The sequence below is a fragment of the Ananas comosus genome, linkage group 10, assembly GCF_001540865.1.
Source record: "Ananas comosus cultivar F153 linkage group 10, ASM154086v1, whole genome shotgun sequence".
In the NCBI taxonomy this organism is placed as follows: Eukaryota; Viridiplantae; Streptophyta; class Magnoliopsida; order Poales; family Bromeliaceae; genus Ananas; species Ananas comosus.
This window is the reverse complement of record NC_033630.1, coordinates 2207424-2227821: the sequence shown is the minus strand read 5'-3', so window position 1 is coordinate 2227821 and position 20398 is coordinate 2207424. Positions and strand designations below refer to the sequence as shown.

The 20398-nt window shown below is 34.1% G+C and overlaps 1 protein-coding gene across 2 annotated transcripts; it reads right to left on the bottom strand.

Annotated features, from left to right (window-relative positions):
* On the bottom strand, nucleotides 15474-19861 carry LOC109716557 (tubby-like F-box protein 1). 2 transcript variants are annotated; one of them, XM_020242072.1, is made up of 4 exons: nucleotides 19338-19861; nucleotides 18724-18811; nucleotides 16632-16761; nucleotides 15474-16440 (listed from the first exon to the last, which is right to left on the bottom strand). In XM_020242072.1, exons 1-4 carry the CDS (start codon nucleotides 19695-19697, stop codon nucleotides 15834-15836), a joined length of 1185 nt encoding a protein of 394 aa, XP_020097661.1. In that variant the 5' UTR covers nucleotides 19698-19861; the 3' UTR covers nucleotides 15474-15833. The 2 variants fall into 2 exon arrangements, with proteins under 2 accessions (XP_020097661.1, XP_020097662.1); XM_020242073.1 differs by having other exon boundaries at nucleotides 15474-16407; nucleotides 19338-19855.

The following is a 20398-nucleotide window of genomic DNA, read 5'->3' as shown; positions in this document are numbered from 1 at the left end:
GTTTACTGGACTTGCTAGCTAGCTAGCAATTAAGAACATGCATTTACATTCTTTTGTGTGCTTATATAATTGTGCGGTTTTAATCTGACTTTTTCAACATCTTTTTATATATATGTTCTTCACAACTCGTGCTGTTGAAAAGATTGATCAAATTAGTACACACATAGTTAGGTCTAAATTAAGGTCTAGCTACCAAGTTGACTCGAAAGTTGACCTGTTAAAATAATGTAGCAAGTCAAATTAATGTTACCATCAAAATTAGTAAAGTATTTGTATTTTATCTTCGTGGTCGTTATCATTTAAGCTTGTGTGCCACCGTAGTTTGACACAAGTGTGAATTGTACATCCGGTATTATTTCTTATCTTCAATTCTATAATGAAATATATACTTCAATTTTCTCAAAGTAAAAGATTAAGATTAACAACCTCGACCTCCTTTGGTGTAAATTGATTTTATCCCTCTACTACGTTAGACGTAAGCCGCTGCTTGAGGGTAGAGCCTTTTCCCCCTATTCACAGTGGTAGAAGAGCGTGCTCTACTGTCGAGACATGTTTTCCTGTGGTGTAACCCACGAGCTAGGGGACGGAAGAAATATCAGGATGTGGTTTGATATCTGGCTAGGAGAAACCCCACTTCGTACTCTATTTCCGGACATCTTTTCAAGCATCAGGAATAAAGAAGCCCGGATCTCCCAATGTTGGGATCAACGCGGGTGGAGATGGCGCTTTATCTGTCGGGGATTTACGATGGCATCGTCTGCCGACAGACGAAGACAGGTATCGATGCTTAAAGACATGCTCCAAGGCCTCTGCCCAAGCGACACACCGGACTTGGGCGATGGACCTCCAACCAACTATTCACAGTTAAATCCCTTTACCAGTTCATCACGGATTCTGGACTTCGTGTCCTGACGAATCAGCACATCTGGAAGCTCAAAATCCCAGTTAAAATTAAAATTTTCATTTGGCTACTCCTTAGAAATAGACTACCCACCTCCGACAGACTGCTCACCCGAGGCATGCACGTAGACCAGAACTGTGCTTTCTGCGCAGTTCATACGGAAAGCTGCGACCACCTTTTTAACAACTGTGTTTACGTCCGGTATCTTCTTCTCAGTATAGGAGGACTACCGGACGCAAACGTAGACAACACTGGTGATGCTAAAGCTCTATGAACCAAAGGTACTGAAATTTCTGTCGCCAAGTTGCGAAACCAACGCTTGGTCCTTCTGGCTGCGACTTGGTGGGTAATCTGGACAGATAGAAACAACTCTATTTTCAATGGAAAGTCGCCCATGGTTTCTGGGTCTCTTGAACGCCTCAAAGCTCTGATCAACTATTGGAGTACATTGCTCTGACGCCCTCACGTACCTTTTTTTTTTTTTTCTTTTTTTTTTTTTTTTTTTTTACACCTTTTTGCCGCTTACACGGAGGCCTAAGCTGCCACCAACTTGTATGCTCAGTTCATTAGACTTAATGAATGAAGCAGGTAGCTTGCTACCTATTTCTCAAAAAAAAAGATTAAGATATAGTTTTTGCCTTGTGTTTTTTGTTTAATTTAACAATGTTAGATGCACATGAGTTCAAATATAGTCGACCACTTCCACTTCTTTGGATATTGACTAATAGCATTTCTAGTTATTAATAAGAAGTTGATTTCCATGGAGAATATTATTTAATTACTAGTCTATCACTTTATTGCAATATATTATCAGTTTATTGTCGTCATAAACTGCAAAGTCATCATAAACAAATATATCAACTGAGTTAATGCAGCTAAAAATTGATGCTTACTCGTATATATGCATGTACATATGTTGCCATGTATATATATATATATATATATATATATACACGAGAAAATATGTAACACACTTTCTTTGCTTGTTAATATGTATGAGGATATGTATGCATGCTAGTTATTGGTCATGCATGGTCAATTTCTAAAAGGTGAATTTTCATGATTATCAACCTTAAGCTGCAAAATAGATTGAAATTTATTCGATCTCAAAAGACAAATAGAGAGTCTGATCCAATATATTTTCCTGTAATATATATGAAAAGGTAAAAAAAAAAAAACAAATTCTGGTTGAGCGTTTTTAGATCCGTGAGTAGTGCTTCAATAAGACGAAATATATTCATCATGAACATAACATCTTCCATGCTAGAGATATTGCAATTTAATTCATAAAACTAAACTTTCTAGCTACTTGAACATTTTAATTCCTGACCTTTCCCACTTTTTCTTTTTTTGTTTTGTTTTGAGAGAAAGGTAGCATGCTATCCGTTTTATTCATTTTTTTTTGAAATAAACTTGATTGAAAATACGAAGCAATTAGACTTGGAACTTGAATCTCGAATGCCAACCATTAAGCCTTTTGCACTACTTACACTAGGGACGGTCGGTAACATGTCACCACATTAATTAGATACTTATGTTGTCAAATAACCATTTGACACTTCTCGTACAAAGTAAAATTTTTTCATTCTTTACTTTATGAAAAGATAAGGTTGAAATGATTATTTTACAGAAAATTGCGTACGTACGTGCATGATGATCATATGACTGACTAAAAAAGCTGTCATTTCAAATCGTTGGAAGACTATTGTGAACGTTTGTCCGAATGAAATTATTTGATATTGTAAGAATTCTACTACACTTCACTATTCCACCTCCCTCACATACAAACAATTCCACTACACTCGCAAATCAAAAATTTATAGTACAATGCTTGACTAGCTAGTTTCTCCTCATGACCTTCAACAAAACACTACAGAAAAAAAACAAAACACTACAGAAAAAAGCTCTCGGGATCGAAAGATAAGGACTAAGTTCATTACCTTCCATGCTGCATTTGAGATTCTATCACTGCATGTGATGGACAATTGTCTCGGTACAGAGAGGGTCACCATTCGCTTTTTCTTTTTTTTCTTTTTTTTTTAAAAGATATTATGTTATTCGCTTCGTTTATTTTTTTTATAAATAAATTTAGAAATATAAAACAACTAGGCTTTGAATTTGGGATCTCAGGTATCAATCGCCAAGCCATTTACCAGTTACGCTAGGAACGGTCGGTCACTGTATGCAATTTTTGAATTACAAAATGAGACGATCAATTAATCCATCTTTCTAACTAGTTTCAAATATTCGATCACTATGTGAGATGATTAGTAAATTAATTAATTTTACTCGTTTCACCGTAGGCACGTGCTGCATGTAATCTTCTTTCCTTTCTCACGTGAGGAACATCAATCTGTGCCAAAATAAAATCCTGGCCATCCAAGCAATCCTCTTAATTTTAATAGGAATGAGGCGTCGACCTCTCAACCACCCAAAGCGTAAAAACGGGCAATGGGGGTCACGAGACATGTAACAGGTTTCAAAATTAAGAAATATATATATGTTTAAATTAAACTACATGAGCTCGCACCTCAACCAAAAATTCCAATTTTAAACCCCTCTTTATTTTTTTTTTCGTACTTAATTAAGTACTTTTCTTTAATTGGTCCTCAGAGGCTCATGTGAACTCTAACACTTCGCCCTCGTTCTTAATTTTCCTTTTCCTCTTTGACAGCTTGTCGTGGATCTCAGGTCCCCAACCGTGATTAGCTTTGTTAGTTGACTTTGGTTTGTATCTTACGCATAATTTAATGCATGGGTGGATGGCTACACGCCATGCATGCTTAACTTTTTCCTTTTTTCTTTTTTTTTCTCTTTTTTGTTTTCTTTATTCTCGTTTCCAACATTCACGTCCACATCTATATATATATCGACATGGTTTCGTAAGAAAGGTTGTTTTTGACATTCTACGCGGCAGATAAATTAAAAAATTCTCCATATACAAGCACCATTAATTATATAGTTTGTTGGCTCTCGCAGTTGATAAAAATATACTATTTCAGTAATATTATTTGAAGAAGTACTGTATATATTCATATATGTAGTTTTAGCAATCGGAAAAAACAAATTAATACTTTAGTTTTTAAGGCTCGAAGAAAATTGGATATAGAAAAAACAATCGTAAGTTACGAAACACCAAAGATGAATACGGATACTGTGACATCGAACTCAAGGGAGAAGCACAAAGACCATTTCCGTTGAAAGTTTATACAATATTTTTGGATTAACTCCTATGCGATCTCTTCTACACCAAGTTGTCAATTATTTTATACGATTATTCCTGTCGCAAAAAAGTGTTTTGTTACGTTATATATATGTCGTAGCTAGCTAGGCATTCAATTTTCAAGTTAGGCCTTCTAATTTGAAAGATTAGGTTGACACAGCCGGATTAATTAATTGTTTATTGAGAAACCATGGTTTACTTCTTTGTTTTCTTTATATAATATGCTAATTAACCATCTCGGCACATTCCACTCGTCATAAGTATATTCCTATAATCAGGGTGATTCATTTTTCTACTACTAACTTTTCGCTAAAAGTGAAAAATGTTTCCATGCATAAAAGGTTATTGGCTCTCATTCTATTACCATTTCCTCAAAAGTTAATGGCACGTCTCCCATCCTCGAATCATGGAAGGCATGAATGGTAGGTTTGGTTAGGTGGAGAGGATAGCAAAGACAAATGAAAGATCATGATTATTATTTCTCAAAAAAAAAAGATCATGATTATTAGCTTTTCCAGAAAAAGTATAGTACTCTACAAGCATCTTATATATATATATATATATATCGGAAGCACAGAGCCTTCCGTGCTTCCAGCTCATTTTTGATGTTGCGACTTTCGAATCGTCGATCAGCTCCGTTAAACTTGATCTAGAGTATTTGAAGCATCTAGAAAATAAATTTTATGATTTTACGATATCATTTGCCTAGTGATCAAATGGGCTCAAAATCAACAAATTTCAATGGCTGTAGTGAGCCATTTGCAAGTTTAACGGTGTAGAAATATCCAAATCACGTGAAATTTTGATAGAAAATTCTTTATACTATCTAAAACAAGATCAATATCTTTGATTTAAAATTTTAATGTCATATTATTACATTTTGTAAGATTTTTATTTTTAGCCGTTGATTTTGAGCCCCTTCGTTCACTAGGCAAATGATGTCGTAAAATCATAAANATATATATGCCGCCCTTACTACTGATATTATTCTTATCTTTACCGAATTAATTCATAACAATTACTAACTTACTATACACCACGCTACATAATATAACATCAGTAGCTTTTCAAGAGAACTTGAGACAGTATCCATTAGGCATATGTTTCGAGCAATTACCGCATTTGCTAAATGCATCATGTCAGGTTTTGCACCTTCACGCCTAGCCATTCATTTTATCTTATGCTTAATTTCAAATCTAATCATCCAAATTATTATTTCAATATTTAAATTTAAAAAATATTTTATATATTGGACGATGAAGATTGAACATGATGTGAAATAGATGGAAAGAAGGGGACGGCGTACGGTTCGAGATGGTGCATAGTGTGCATGCGGTAATTATTAAGGTGAGCTAAAAAAGGATGACACGAACGAACATGGAGAACGTACTGTTCACGTTTTTCATGGTTTTACTTGTGGAAAGTTGATCCAACCACCCGTGCAAGAAGTTTCTCTTCATTTCACCTACATTAGCGTAGCATTGTGTTGGTAATGAATAAGGTGGGTTCAAATTTTAATAAGATTAAATAAACTTTAGTGTGTGTGTGTGTGTGTTTGTGTACATATACACACACACATATATATCAGGGTAAAGTAAAATGGGTTTGACTTGGATCTAAACCAAACCATGCTAGTGCATTAGCTAAGGTTTGCCGCAATGGCTCAACCAATTTAAGGAAAAGAGTGGCACTCTTGGCCCGTAATGGCCGATCGAGTACGTAACTAGGGTCATTATGCTCAAACAATTTCCTTGTATTAAGCATTTGATAAAAAAGTGCGAAGCTAGTCCTCCCAAATTCTTGAGTGCTACTCGTTATCTTATTTTTATTTTATTTTATTTTTAAATATAAACTTGCTAGATGTACACATATGAATATATAATAGTTAATCCACATTAAAATTTATCGAAGGAAGTGAATAATATCGATGTATATATTGTTTGGTCCAAATCTACAAGTTTAAGGTTCGATAGATTCCAACCCTAGCTAATTCATCTTGTTATCATACTATCTCGTTCATAAAGCACCAAAGAAAAAGATTTAAGTCATAGGTACAGGGAGTTAGATAATAAAATTTAAATATGTTAGTAAAATCAGGTCCAGTCGAAGCCTCGTACATACACCAAAATGTAACATATTGCGGATCAAAACATTATATATGTCTCACCTCTATAGCCTAATTCATATCTTCAACGAATGCGGATCAAAACTATTTTTTTTTTTTGAGGCCCTGGTTGTCTCATCCCTGTAGCCTAATTCATATCTTTAATGAATGAAGCAGGTACCGCGCTACCTATTCTCAAAAAAAAAAAATATTATATATGTCATGATCCTCATTAGCATTATTCTACATCAAAAGACAATAGCAGGTGGTAGTTAAATACAGGATTAATTTAGAGAAATACTCATGACAAGTTGTGAGGCAAGTTGGAGATGAGTCTTCGAGAATCCGACGTACTCACATAGAAGGACCGCTAATGCAGGCTCTCTGCCAACTGAGGCTCCATCTGATATTGCAGGGCGATGTGTTAGGCATGTAATAGAAAAATATTATGTTTTTTTTTTCTATAAAAAAATAACATGTTTTATAGATTGTATTAGATTCAACTAAGATATAATCTTTACTGCGCACTAAAAAATAGAGTAGCACATTTTTACATGCCTTTTTCTCCAATTTTCTTTCAGTCTAATAATATTAAATAGCCCTCGCTACCAAATGGATCTTAAGAGCATGATCCTGTGCTTGCCATGCTGATTCTTTTCCTCACATGAAGAGGTAACATTGGAATAGCTTTGGGACACCAATGTATCATCTAAGGAATCATTTTCTCTTTTTAAGTGATTAAGAAGTGGTGGAGAGGGTCAGAGATCAACAGCTTGATATATCCCTTGGGTCATGTGGAATTTAGTCCACGGCTAGCGAGAATTTCCCATGTGGTTAGTAAGAGCCTTTGATTATATTAGAATATTTTTAATAATTTTTATGAAATATAATTGGTTAAGAATTTTATTTTTTGCATGCTGCAGCAAAAACTTCAACCTACTTTACAAATCTTAAACAATAGCTAGATCGGGGTGCCATTAATAGCACTAAGATCTTCATGCTACAATCTCAATTTTAATGTTCAATAATTTGATTCACTAATCAACACCATTAATTACATTTTTCATATTTGAAGTCTCTAAAGACGTCATAATTTTTTTTGACATCAACTAGTTATTTGTTTTTTTATTAATTATCAAGTAAATATTGCAAGTCATTTACTGTCCACTTCTAGATCTTTTAATATACAAAATTCTATTTTTTAAAAAAATTTAAAAATAAACACAATATCTAGTGAGGCCTCAATATATACTTTGTAAAAATGATAGTTATCTTACATCAAATTTAGTAACATTTATATTTATATCTTCTATATATTATTCCTTATAAACTTTGCCACGAGGCAAAGCCTTCTTCATCCTTACCTTCTTCCTCATTCCTAATGATCGAATTTATTAATTTTTATTTCCGCGCGATATTTCGTCTTCCCACGTATCTATTTCTTAATTAATATATTCACATTCATCGTTATCTTTACAAATCAATTTTATAAAAAAAAATAAATAAAATAAGATATGTATTGTCATGACTAAAGAGGAGCTCGACGCTGACAATGACGGCGAATGAGAAGTGAAGATCAAGATTCGATTTCCCGATATCCGCAGCATAATTAAGATGTATATAGAGTAGTGTTTTATTACTATTTTTTATTATTATTATATATAATTTATTTGCTGAAATTATAAATTTTGTTATATCTGTTTCATATTTTTTGTTTGTATTTATTGATTTCTCATGACAAATCAAAAATTTTAAAATATTTTACATTGTCAATCTTTTGTCTCTTATATTATCAGCCCGCCACAATATGCGGATAACTTCATTAGTAAATCATTAATTCAAAAGACCTACAATTCGAAATGAGTTTATAGCACGCACTGAGATCTACAGTCTTAACACTACTAACAACTCTATCATTAATTAGACTAATAGAAAAGAAACCCTTGATGATATTATGGATCTTTAATCACATGTTTGTACACCTCTCATATTCAAACAAAAAAGACAGAATATTTTGGGCATGGAGCCAAGTATATATATATATATATATATATATTAAAAAAACATAAAAAGAGAGAGAGAGAGAGCGTTTCATACTCGGAAGTATCGAAACAGGAAGGTTTGTCTCACAATTAAAAGCCAATCATATCCCCTTTCTCTTGTCCTTCTCCTAATCGTTCCAACCATTAACTTTACACAATCAAATAACCCACATATAAACTGTAATTAATTAGAGCTTTCGCAACGTAGAGTAGTGTGAATTTGCGAGCTAGTATACGTACGTACGTCGTTGCATGTGATATATATTGAAGGGTTTTGGCCCTTAATTATACAATAATAATAGTATTGTTATTATTATTATTATTCTAATTTTATGATATTGGTTAATTTATTTGTACAAAATTAATTAGGCCTCGGGAGAAGACGAGGTCAACGATAATGAAGGGAATCGTGGAGAGGATTAGGTGACAGGCTACATGACATCTCGAGACTCCGAATCTTTTTACACAATTTAATTTGATTTGATCTCTATCTGAATTAGAACCTACTAATTTTTTCAGTGATATACATTGAGCTTATCTATATGTGGTTACTATTTTTGTTGATGCGCGCATATGACTCCAATAAAACTCATAAAACTTTCCATGATATGAATCTAACCAAAAAGGAAACAGTGCAATTTAAGGGCGCGTTTGGTTTAAAATGAAAAATAGAGTCGGAATGAAAATCGGAATGGACAAGAATCGAAAAAGGAACGATATAATATATCTTCCAAATATGTTTATGTCAGAATAATAATAGAAATTGGTACGATTGATTCGTATTTTCAATATTTAAAAGATTTTAATAATCAAAAAATAATTAAAATTAAAATACAAAATATAAAAATAATTTAAAATTGAGTTTGCACCTCAAAATATAAAATTAAATTTATAAATTTAAATTCAAACTAAAAATTAAATATTAAAAACTTACATGAAAATATTGAAATGATAAGCTAAAATTTTAAATGTCAAAAAAAATTAAAAATTAAAATTGAGTGGACAATTCAAAATATAAAACTAAATTTTCATTTGATTCAAATTCGAATTTACAACTAAATTTAAGTTTAAATTTACAGATCAAATTCAAAATGCTTGATTCAATTTATATTTTAATTTAATTTCTAAATAAAAATCTAGAATTAGAAATTTAATTTCTAAATTTAAATTTAAATTAAAAATTAAAGTCAAATGATTAAATTTAATTTTAAATAAATATATAAAATATAATTGAGATATTTTCGTAAAGTGCATTCTTTCTCTCCGAATTCAATTTTTAATTCGGCCTTCTAGATAAGATTGGAAAAAAAGATGATTGAAGAATTTTCATTCGCCCGAAAATTCCGAAAATCGAAATCGAAATGAAACTCCCGCATACCAAATACCGACAAACGGATTCGTCCATTCTGATTCCAATTCCTCAGTCAAAAAAGGACAAACCAAACACGTACTAAAAGATGACACAAGCAAATAAAATTATTAACCTGAGGATTTGTACGTTGGGTCCAAATCGTGTTTTGTTAAAAAATATTTGAATAAAATTATTAGGAAAACTCATCTAACTAATTAACCTTCAATCTCTTCTATCTAAATAGAGTGAAAGCAAAACTCAAAACTAAAGTTTTCATAAGATTCAAAAACTTATTTTAGCCTTTCCATTTCTTTATATTATTAAATCTTTTTATTAAAAACGACTTAAAATAGAAGTAGAACTTCGTGTAATACACTATTAATTGGTTACATAATATCTATAATAACGCAAACAAGAAACTCTCCGAGGGTTAGCTGATTTAGTTCCATGCACTATTCAACTTAATTATGTTTAATTAATTAGTAGTGCACACACATATAAATATATATGGATATGTGTGCGCTATCGACAAGCATACTCCCACACATTAAGAGATTCCATATGGTATTAAAGGACAAATATTCCAGGGCCCAAACTAATATTCTATGCAATTAACAACTATATTATGTTGCATATTATATATGTGCTACAAGTATCATGCTAATTAATTTGTCCTTGTTGTACCTAAAATTATGATAATAATAATAAACAATTAATAAATAATCGACCATAACGTCATAAGAGATCGAGTCTCGTGCTTACAATTTCCAAATTAACTTGATCGTTAATTTGTCTCGACGCCTGCATGGGAGAGTTGACTTTAGGGTTTGTTTATAAGGGAGTGGGAGAATCTCGGGATAGTTGCTTTTAGGGGAAAAAAATTGTATATGTATGCCCCTCAACTATTGATCATTTTAAAATTCGTCCCATGAATAAATATTTTTATTTTGATTGGGACTTTTTAAAACTTTTGATTTTTTTAATATATANTATATATATCAAATCGGTAATTGGATTTTATACTAAATTTATTTGAGAGATAGATAGCACACTACCCGTTTTGTTTATTTCATTTTAGAAATAAACTTAGCTGGAAATGTGAATCAACTAAGATTCGAACTTGGGTCTCGGGTACCAACCATCAAGCCCTTTGCCATTTGCTCTAGGGACGGTCGGTACTAAATTTAATGTTAATTTTGATGAATTTAGCTACTTTCTAACCCTTTTCAGCTGAAATATATGCCGATTTTATTAGTTACTAATTAAGGATTAATAGCTAATTAACCGAGTTGTTAGTTTTGATGAATCCATAATTTAATTTAGAAAGATAATTCCAATTAATCGAATGGAAAGTTGAGAAAGCTAGTGTCCAACAAAAAAAATGAAAGGTATTAGAAATCTGCAACTCACACCGATATCAGATTTTTTTTTAAACCAATTTGTTATGATAAAAGCGAAAAATATCAAATTCGTCGGATATGAAAATTTCAAAAGAGAACCGATAAAGAGAGGAAAAAAATAAAGCACATATTTACATGGGCGAAAACAGAGTGGAGACTTTTATTATAATCCAAGTGATGTGTAAAATATGTCTATCTTATAAAACTCTAGTCTCAAAAATACAATCATACTCTTTCATCCCTGTCACACTAAATCAATGGAATAAAAAGTATATTTATAATAATTACTAAATTTTAATTAACTAAAAATACAAATTCACTAAAATTAGAAATAATCTCAATAAAATTAGATATAATCTAAACTTAATTTATTAAAATAACAAAAATAAAATAAGTTAAGAAATATTGTGGTTTCAGAATGCAGGCCGACTTCCAGATAACAAATAGGTAGGGGATCTCCATATATACATTTTTACATTCTTTTATATATTGAGTTATTCATACTTGTATTAATACTTTACATATATACAGTGGATGCATAAAAAAGGAAACGTTATGTTTTTTGATAGATAGATAGCATGCTACCTTCTTCGTTTATTTCATTTAAAAATAAACTTAGCTGAAAATGTGAATTCGAACTTGGGATCTCTAGTACCAACCACCAAACCCTTTGCTACTGGCTCTAGGGACGGTCGGTAAGGAAAACTTCATGTTGCCAACCTCTGGAGAATGATATATAGCTTCTTAAATTAATTATAACACAAATTACCAAATTCCTTGGAGAGTTATTTTTAATTAACTCATATTAATTGGGATCTTAAGGCTAGCCAGTGGGATACTTGTGCACTAGTTGGGTGGATAAATTAAAGTTAATTTGGCTTATTATATAATACCCAACGCAAGTTGGGTGGGCATATTAATTATAAGCTCATAAACTCATGAAGTACACATTAACTAGTTGATTAACTAAGTAACTTTTGGGCTTTAACTAAGGATTAATATAATGTGCATGCTAAGTCAATTATCAACTACATTTATGTTTGTTCCTTGCGTAGTTGATGTGTATTTATACAAAATTGAGAATATTCTCATGAGCAAAGCCAGCTTATTGCTTGGCATTTTCTTTTTCTTGTTATATATATACACTAATTTATACTTGTAAATATTTATATTTACTATGCCATCACCAAATCTTGCCATGAGAATGAAAATTTTTATAGTAAAAGTTTAATTAAATAAATAAAAATATAAGGAACTTAATTACGATATTAAAAATTTAAAAACTTGAGCCAAAAAATTAGATAAAAATTAGGGACCGATGGTTTATTTCTAATCTTACGACTTATTTAGTCTTTTTAATTATATTATAACTAAACTTCAAGAATAGTTGCATAAATCAAGAGGGTAGAATTATAATATTTCTTAGATTAAGTGTTATAATCCTGCAATCCTTTTTGGTTGTAGACCATGTTTACAATCCATTTTGGATTGTAATATATCTGTGCAATCCTTCATCCTAGGATTATAACAATCTCTATAGGTTTATTCGACCCTAATTAATTGTTTAAAGGAAAAAAAAAAGGAGTGATATTCAAAGGTGGTTGTATCAATTTTTTTCTGAAAAAAAAAACACATTTAATCATCAATTACTGATTTTCAATATATAATCATTAAAATAAATTTTTTGATTGGCCCTTTCAAAATTTAAAATTGTTGCTCCGTCCCTGGACGTTGTAGAGGAAGCATTAATTAATTAATGCTCTATTCTAAAAGTACCTTGGGATATAATAAAAAGACACAAAGCAAGATATTCCCTCAACGATTTTTACCTATTATTTTCACCAACTTAAACCTACCCTTTTAAGCAGAGCACATGAGATGACCCTACTCTTAAGATCTTAGGACACCTAATTAAGAGGGAACGGAACAATATTCCTCACTACGCCCCCACTTATGAGATGATCAATTTCTACAGGGAAAGAGTTTGCATGTTCTTCGTTTAAGTTCTTCTCATCAAATTATATTTTTTTACTTATACTTTACTATTTAAAATTAAAAACACTGGTTGAATAAAGAGCGTTAAATATTCCTATGTGAAAAAAAGAAAACTAAAGACCTGGATACTCATGCTATAGTACTGTTACATGTCTCGTGGGATTGCAAGCATATAAGCAACATTTAAAATTTATATGCTGATTTTTGAACAAATAAATAAATATACTACTCCAGCCTTTTTATAACGTTGATTCAATATATTTGTTTGCATGCATGACATGAAAAATTTTAATTAGTTCATAAATACATGCAATACTTAAAATGTTACGTGAGTTTGCTAACATGTTGAAACTCTAATGGTTAGGAGTTACCAAAATATTCTTTTCCCAGTAATAAACAATGGTAAGCGTGCTAAGCAGAGATTTTAGTGGTAACCTTTTCCTCTCTCTCTCTCTCTCTCTCTCTCTCTCAATATATAGTTTCCACATGAGGGGTGCGTGTACTCGCACTTAAAAAAAGATTGTCTTTTTGCGCACTGACGCCCATCACCCGACAACGGTGGATCGTCGAGAACCGAAGCTCGTCTGCATTGGCTAAAGACCCGCCGCAAACGTAGGCATTTTATTAGCCCGAGCTCACCCACTGTGTCCTTAACCCCGTTCTTTCTCTGGTCCCAATTATTATATATGTACATATATATCTCAATATATACAATATGCATTGAGTATATAACTATATATGGTCTTCATTTTGTCGCACGACGCTCATCCCTATATATATAATCTGACACGGGCATAAAACAATGGAGAGATGTTTGTATTTATGTGTGTTAAGATAATTCCATGATTTGTTCCTTCCGAGATTGGGGATCTTTGCACTAATCCAAAAATTCCGTAGTTCGAATGTCACAAAGCTGGATATCTTTTGCACTTGTAAAGTGAAAACAAGAGTAGGTCTTGTGTGCTATTCGGAGTATGGAGGCATCCGTGCTCCTAAGCCGTTTTCGATGCTGGAGTTTTCGAATCGATGATCGGCTCCGTTAGACTTGATCTAATATATTTGAAGTATCTAGAAAATAAATTTTGCTGTTTTTCGATATCATTTACCTGGCGATCAAAAGGGTTTAAAATCAACAATTTTTAATGGTTGATATATACCGTTTGCAAGTTTAACGGTGTAAAAGTATTCAAATCGGATGAAATTTTGCTAGAAAATTTTTTATGCTATTTATAGCAAGATCAATATCTCTGATCGAAAATTTTAGTGCTATATCACCATTTTTTGGGAGATTTTTATTTTCAACCGTTGATTTTGAACTCTTTCGATCGCTAGGTAAATGATATTGAAAAATCGTAAAATTTATTTTCTAGATACTTCAAATACGCTAGATCAAGTCTAACGAAGCCGATCGTCGATTCGAAAGCTCTATTATCGAAAACTGCTTAGGAGCACGGAAACCTCCGTACTCCTAACAGCACACAAGACCTACTCGTGAAAACAACCTTGATAGAGTAAAACCCAGAAGCTGGACGCTTTAGTTGGATTATGTAATCATTAGAACCACTCAAATGGGCCCAGAAGGCCCATGCATCATGTAAGCAGGAAAGTAACACTATTTTTTTTTTTCAAAAATAAATTTAGTTTGAAATACAAAATAACTAAGTTTTAAATATAAAACTTTGGATATCAATTATCAGACACTTAACCAACGTACGTATGTACGGTCAGTAACATTGTATATCATACGCCTAAAATTTGAATTTGTTTCTATTATTTTTTTTTGAGAGATAGATAGCACACTACCCATTTCGTTTATTTTATTTAAAAATAAACTTAGCTGGAAATGTGAATCAACTAGGATTCGAACTTGGGTCTCATGTATCAACCACCAAATTCTTTGTCACTTGCTCTAGGGACGGTTGGTTTCTTATTATTATTATTACATAAACAATTGATTCGATAGAGAATGTGGGGTGTACAAGCAGCCTATTCATTATTCGTTATTCTCAAACATAAAAAAAAAAAAGAAGAAGAAAATGCATTTTTCTGCCAAAAGATTGAAGAGAAAAGAGCCAAGCAGTGGTTAATTGTAGGGCTTACAAGAGAAATTTCTTATTTGTTTCTGACAAAATTCAGAACATGAACCCTCTAGTTATAATTAGAGTTACAAATGAACGAACAACACAATAACCTTGTTTTATATCACCTTGGTTATGCCTTTTATATACTTTCTTAACTTAATTTAGTATGATTTAAATTTTAAAATGCCTCCTAAATTATCATATTGTCCACACATCCTCTCTGGTCAACAAGAAAGCATGTAGACCCTATTTTTCTTAAGCTATTTTACTGGGCCCTTTATGTTGCTTGTTACTACTCTTTAACGCAATCAAATAGATTTCTGAAAACCGCAGAGTATTCTCAAAATGAGATAGTATGAATGGATTAAACCAGGTATAATATGATAAAGATGGACTAAATACAAGAACTACTAACACTTCTTTACGCGTCAACAAACACCTTCCCGAAGCGCACATCAGGATTTTCTCATGGCGAGAACCATGGCCAGTCAGGAAACCTTGTTGATTTTCTAGTATTCGCTGGGGGGATGTGTTTGTTGCCGCGCAAAAGAAGCATATGATAGATGTTCTTTTCATTTCTTTATGGTAGCTTAGAGTCTACATTTATCACAGTTGTTAACACTTTCGACGCGATTAGTGTAAGATACATAGCAAGATAGCGAAATACCTATCTCCCAACATCAGTGCCACAGCAGCATAAAAGCACCACAAGCAAAACGACTAGCAAGTGAACGCTTTACTCGCAGGCAAATTTCGTGCCGAAGCTGGTTAGGCAAATTGCAAACGCCTGGAAAGCTGAGAGCGGCTCCCTGTAATCCATGGTGAACAAATTGTCCCCGACTTTACCAAATTGGAGCAGCACGGTCTCTTCGTCACCCACGCCACCTTCTTGGCTCGGGTCGGCCGTGGCCGCCAGCTGGAAGTTCTTCACCGAGGCAACCGTGACCCGTCCATGGAAGTTCAAGCACCAGCACTGTAAGTGCTGGTGCCATCTCGGAGCTTTGTTCCGCAGAACTATGAAGCCGGAATCCAGGTTTTCTGCTTTTGAGAACTTATGTGGTTCTTCCTTGCCCAAAGGTTTGTGGGCTGAATAAGGAGATTGTAGTGTGCACAGCATTCTTCGAGGCCCTCTTGATTTCAGGAGGTTCAGTTTGTAAGATGCCTGACCGATTTCGAAATTTCCAGATAGGAGTTGTGGGCTTATCCGCTTGGAGGCAAATGGACGACTAGCTCGGGTACACGAGGCTTTTGCACCACTGAATGGTGGGTTGCTGTCGTAAATTGTGAATTTTGTGCCCAGGAAATCTGATCTGTGAGAAGAAAGAGAAAAGATAGCTTTTGACCTGAAGGAATTACAGTACGTATGTAAAATATCTGAATATATCAATTGATATTTCTAGATAGGATAAAACAAATTTAAAACACAGTGCTATTTATTGCAAATGAAAGAAAAAAGGAGGAAAAGCAGGGGATGCTACAATTGTGGTGTGTGTAGGTGCTTAAAAATACTGAAGATGATAACAAACAAGCTCACCTTAACTTCCCCATATATGCGCTACTTCCTTGCGACAGATCATCAGCATCAAGAGAGATTATGTACTCAACATAGGCGCCATACCTATATCTCCGAGCTGCCAAGAGAAACTTTCCTTTATCTACAAGTGCTGCAAGAATGCAAGAATAGATGATATAAGCTGGACTTCCTACTGGTGGCAAAACAAGGGAGGGAAATTGGAGTTAAAAGAAAAAAGATTATTACTAGAACTGAAAAATCTATTGTATAAACCATCTTCTATCAAGCTGAGACTTTGACAAGATAGTACAATGCGATATCAGAATTAATGAAACAAAAAACCAGTATCATCCATTCTCATGCCATCATAACAAAAATCAATATCATCTACTCGATGATTAATAGACACCATAAATTGTTTTGTTCGCTGCTTATTACAGTCAAATATCATCATTAAAATGGTTCTAGAGCGGAAGTACCGCACGGGGTCACGACAACAACTAAATAGCGTTGCAACTGAACTTCTTGTTTGGTTATTATTATGATCCCTTCACTTACCAAACAGGAGGTTGAAATGGCTAAGGAAACAGATCTTTTCAGAATGTACAAGAGATATTTCAAAGCAGTTACAATAAAACATCACTATCAACAAATAAATAACACCACAGAGAAAAGCAGCAGTTAACCATTATTTTGTAGGTAAGAAGCACAGATTTTAACAAACTCTGTGTAGAAGTACCTACCATTAGAATGTGACAAAGATATGTACATGTAAATCTACAAGTTGGTATCATTAGGAAGGAAACTAATTTCTTGGGCAAGCTAGAAAATGAGAAAAAACCAATATAAAAATTTAGCAGTTTAGCAATTGGGACATAGTCCAGATAGTAGTACATATAAATCAAGCTATTTAGATATAAACCAAGAAGCGTAAATTTTTATTACCTTCAAAAGCTCTAAACTAATGAGCAAATGGCATTTAAAGTAGAGTCACTACTATTAGTCATCATTTTTTTTTTGTTTGAACTAATATTAATCATCATGAATGTACAGAAATAACTGGAAAGTTAATATTTATCCAGGTATAACAGAAACAAGGGCTTTCCCCTTAACTGTATAGACAAATATGGGTGAATTCCACATAAAATCTTTATGCCTAGGATTAAAATGGACAAAACCAACAAGTAATACTACATTTGTTCATGCATTACCATTATCAATCAAAATTGAGCATAGCCAACAGATTCATCTAAGTCATCTGAAAAAGATACTACTTATGGGCAAAATTGTTTAGATACAATATTCAAATGTACTGCAACTTATTACAGACCATTTAACGTCTCCCAACCCACCACATCACATGGATATTGACCTCTGCCTAAGTACTGGAAGGACATTGTTCTGTGTCTGTTGCAGTCCGCTAACAAAAAGCCAAGTTGTGGTCCGTACTTGAATAGATAAATGTTCACCTTGACCATCTCTGATTAGTCATATTAGGCTCAACCAAGTCATTTTATTCACCAATTATAACACAATTTCCAGATGTTTCTCTTTGATATTGACAAAATTTCCTATATATTGCACTTTATTCCCTTGCCATCAATGCAAGTCTCTTTTTCTCATAAAATGACCATTTTAACCCATCATGGCATAATGACTCGCTCCAATTTATTTCAAGTAGGACTAAAAGATTATTTTAGAATGGAAGTCAGATTTTCAAACTGTCAAGGATGAATACGCAATACGGACAAAATTTTGTGCATTAAAGCATTTGGATGAAGAGCATAAGGGCTAAGTTACAATATCGAGATAGTAAAACAACTACACATACATTTTATTCATCTGATTAAGATGTGCAAAGAGCTTCTAGAGGTGTGTTGAGACTAACAAACTTGAATGCTACTAATAACAAGAACAGTGCTATGGCGATGGCAACGTTGAATTCAAACAACACAAAGGTCAGATTTTGACTTTTCATGCTGATGGAGCACTGCAAACCATCTATGGAGAAGTAAAACTTAGTCAATGCAGACCAATATCTACCCTATTCTACAAGGCAATGGAAAAAGATCCTGTAGAGAGAAATACGAATTGAGTTGGAATTTTCACATACTGTGGGTCAAGCTGAGGTAGAGATAGAAAGTGGAGTTCTTCTTGCTCCTCTTTATAAAACACTTGATCGGAAGTTCCCGCGGACCCGGCTGTTATTGACATCAAATCAACTAGATATTAGTCAAGAAAAGAAATTCCCAATAAATATAATAAAAAGGAAAGCTAATCTAAATAGTTCAATCAATAAGTGCCTGTTTGATTTCGCTTCTGCTTCTGCTTTTACCAAATGTCATTTTTAGCCGTGTTTAGTAGTGTTTGACAAATATGAAAGTTTGATCATGATGCTTCTGCTACTGCAGGAATCAGATATTAGATTCTAAAGTCCAAAAGTAGAACCTCCAATTTGGTGCTTCTACTTCCATAGAGAAAATATGTTTAAGGAATTTTAGCGTAGTACTTCTCTCAAAAGCACTACTCACGCAATCCATCGTCCAGCAACACTATACCGCCAAAATGAATAAGGAATCGGAAGAAGGAACGAGAAAACCTTCATAAGAAAATCGCAGGAACAATCAAATAGAACTATGATTTTGCGATGGAATCCATGTCAATCAACTTAAAAAAGGGGTAAATCGATAAGAGGAGGGGGACCACAGAAAGAAACCCTAGCTCCACCTGCTTGAGGGAAGAAGGGAACGTGATCTTTCCGGTGATCCGCGGCGGCGCCACCGCGGCCGTGGCGACCTCGCGCCACCTCCGGCACACGCAGGCGCACGCCACCACGCTCTTCCGCAGCGGCCACCGCTCCTCGCTCGCCTCCACCCTCCTTATGATCTCCCGCAGTAGCTCCGGGAGCATCCTCGCCCACCGCCCCTCCTCCGCCGCCGCACCCTCGTCGTCTCCGGCGACGGCGAGGCCCCGTCCATGCTCCGAGATCTCCGAGGAGGAGGAGGAGGAGGAGGAGGAGGAGGGGGAGATCGCGCCGCGGCGAGAGGAGAAGCTCTTCGCGAAGTAAAAAGCGCTTCGCCGCGACATTGCCGTGGCTCGAAGCAGCTCGATTCGGTCGAGAGGCGGCGCCTAAAGTGGAAGGGGGAGTGAAACGGAGGGCAACGCTGGGAAACAGGGACAAGCAGAAGGGAACGCGCCAACTTTTTGGGCCTTTGAGGCTCAGCGGCCCATGATGCCTTTTTAAATACACAAGAAAATGTTGGTTTTCGAAGCTTTTCATTTCCTGGTCACTTAATATAACTAGTAATTCAACTCCGTCCATTGGACGTGTGGGGGACCTATTTTTAGGTATATAAAGTAGCATTATTTTTTAAAAAAGTATTTATATCTTTCCTTGTACTATTATATAATGTTATGTTATAAGAGCAATATTAATTGACGCCTAATTAGAGCGCTTCCAAAAGCATGTGGATGGTATTTACCGTCAATTTTTTTTTTTTTTTTTTGAGAACAAGGTAGCAAGCTATCTGCTTCATTCATTAAGCGAAATGAACTAAGCGTACAAGTTGGAGACAGCTAGGGTCTCCTAAAAGGTCCGAATGGATACAAGAAAGACCGACAAACAGGTACAAGAAAGACCGACAAAAAAAAAAACCGACCAAAAAAAAGTAAAGAACACTGCACCTACCGTTATGTGAGAGTAAGACTAGACAACGGGGTAACTTTAAACACCTCACGAAGGGAGGGGATAATCCTGAAGGGTCAAGGAATCTCGGTCCAGTCTCTAT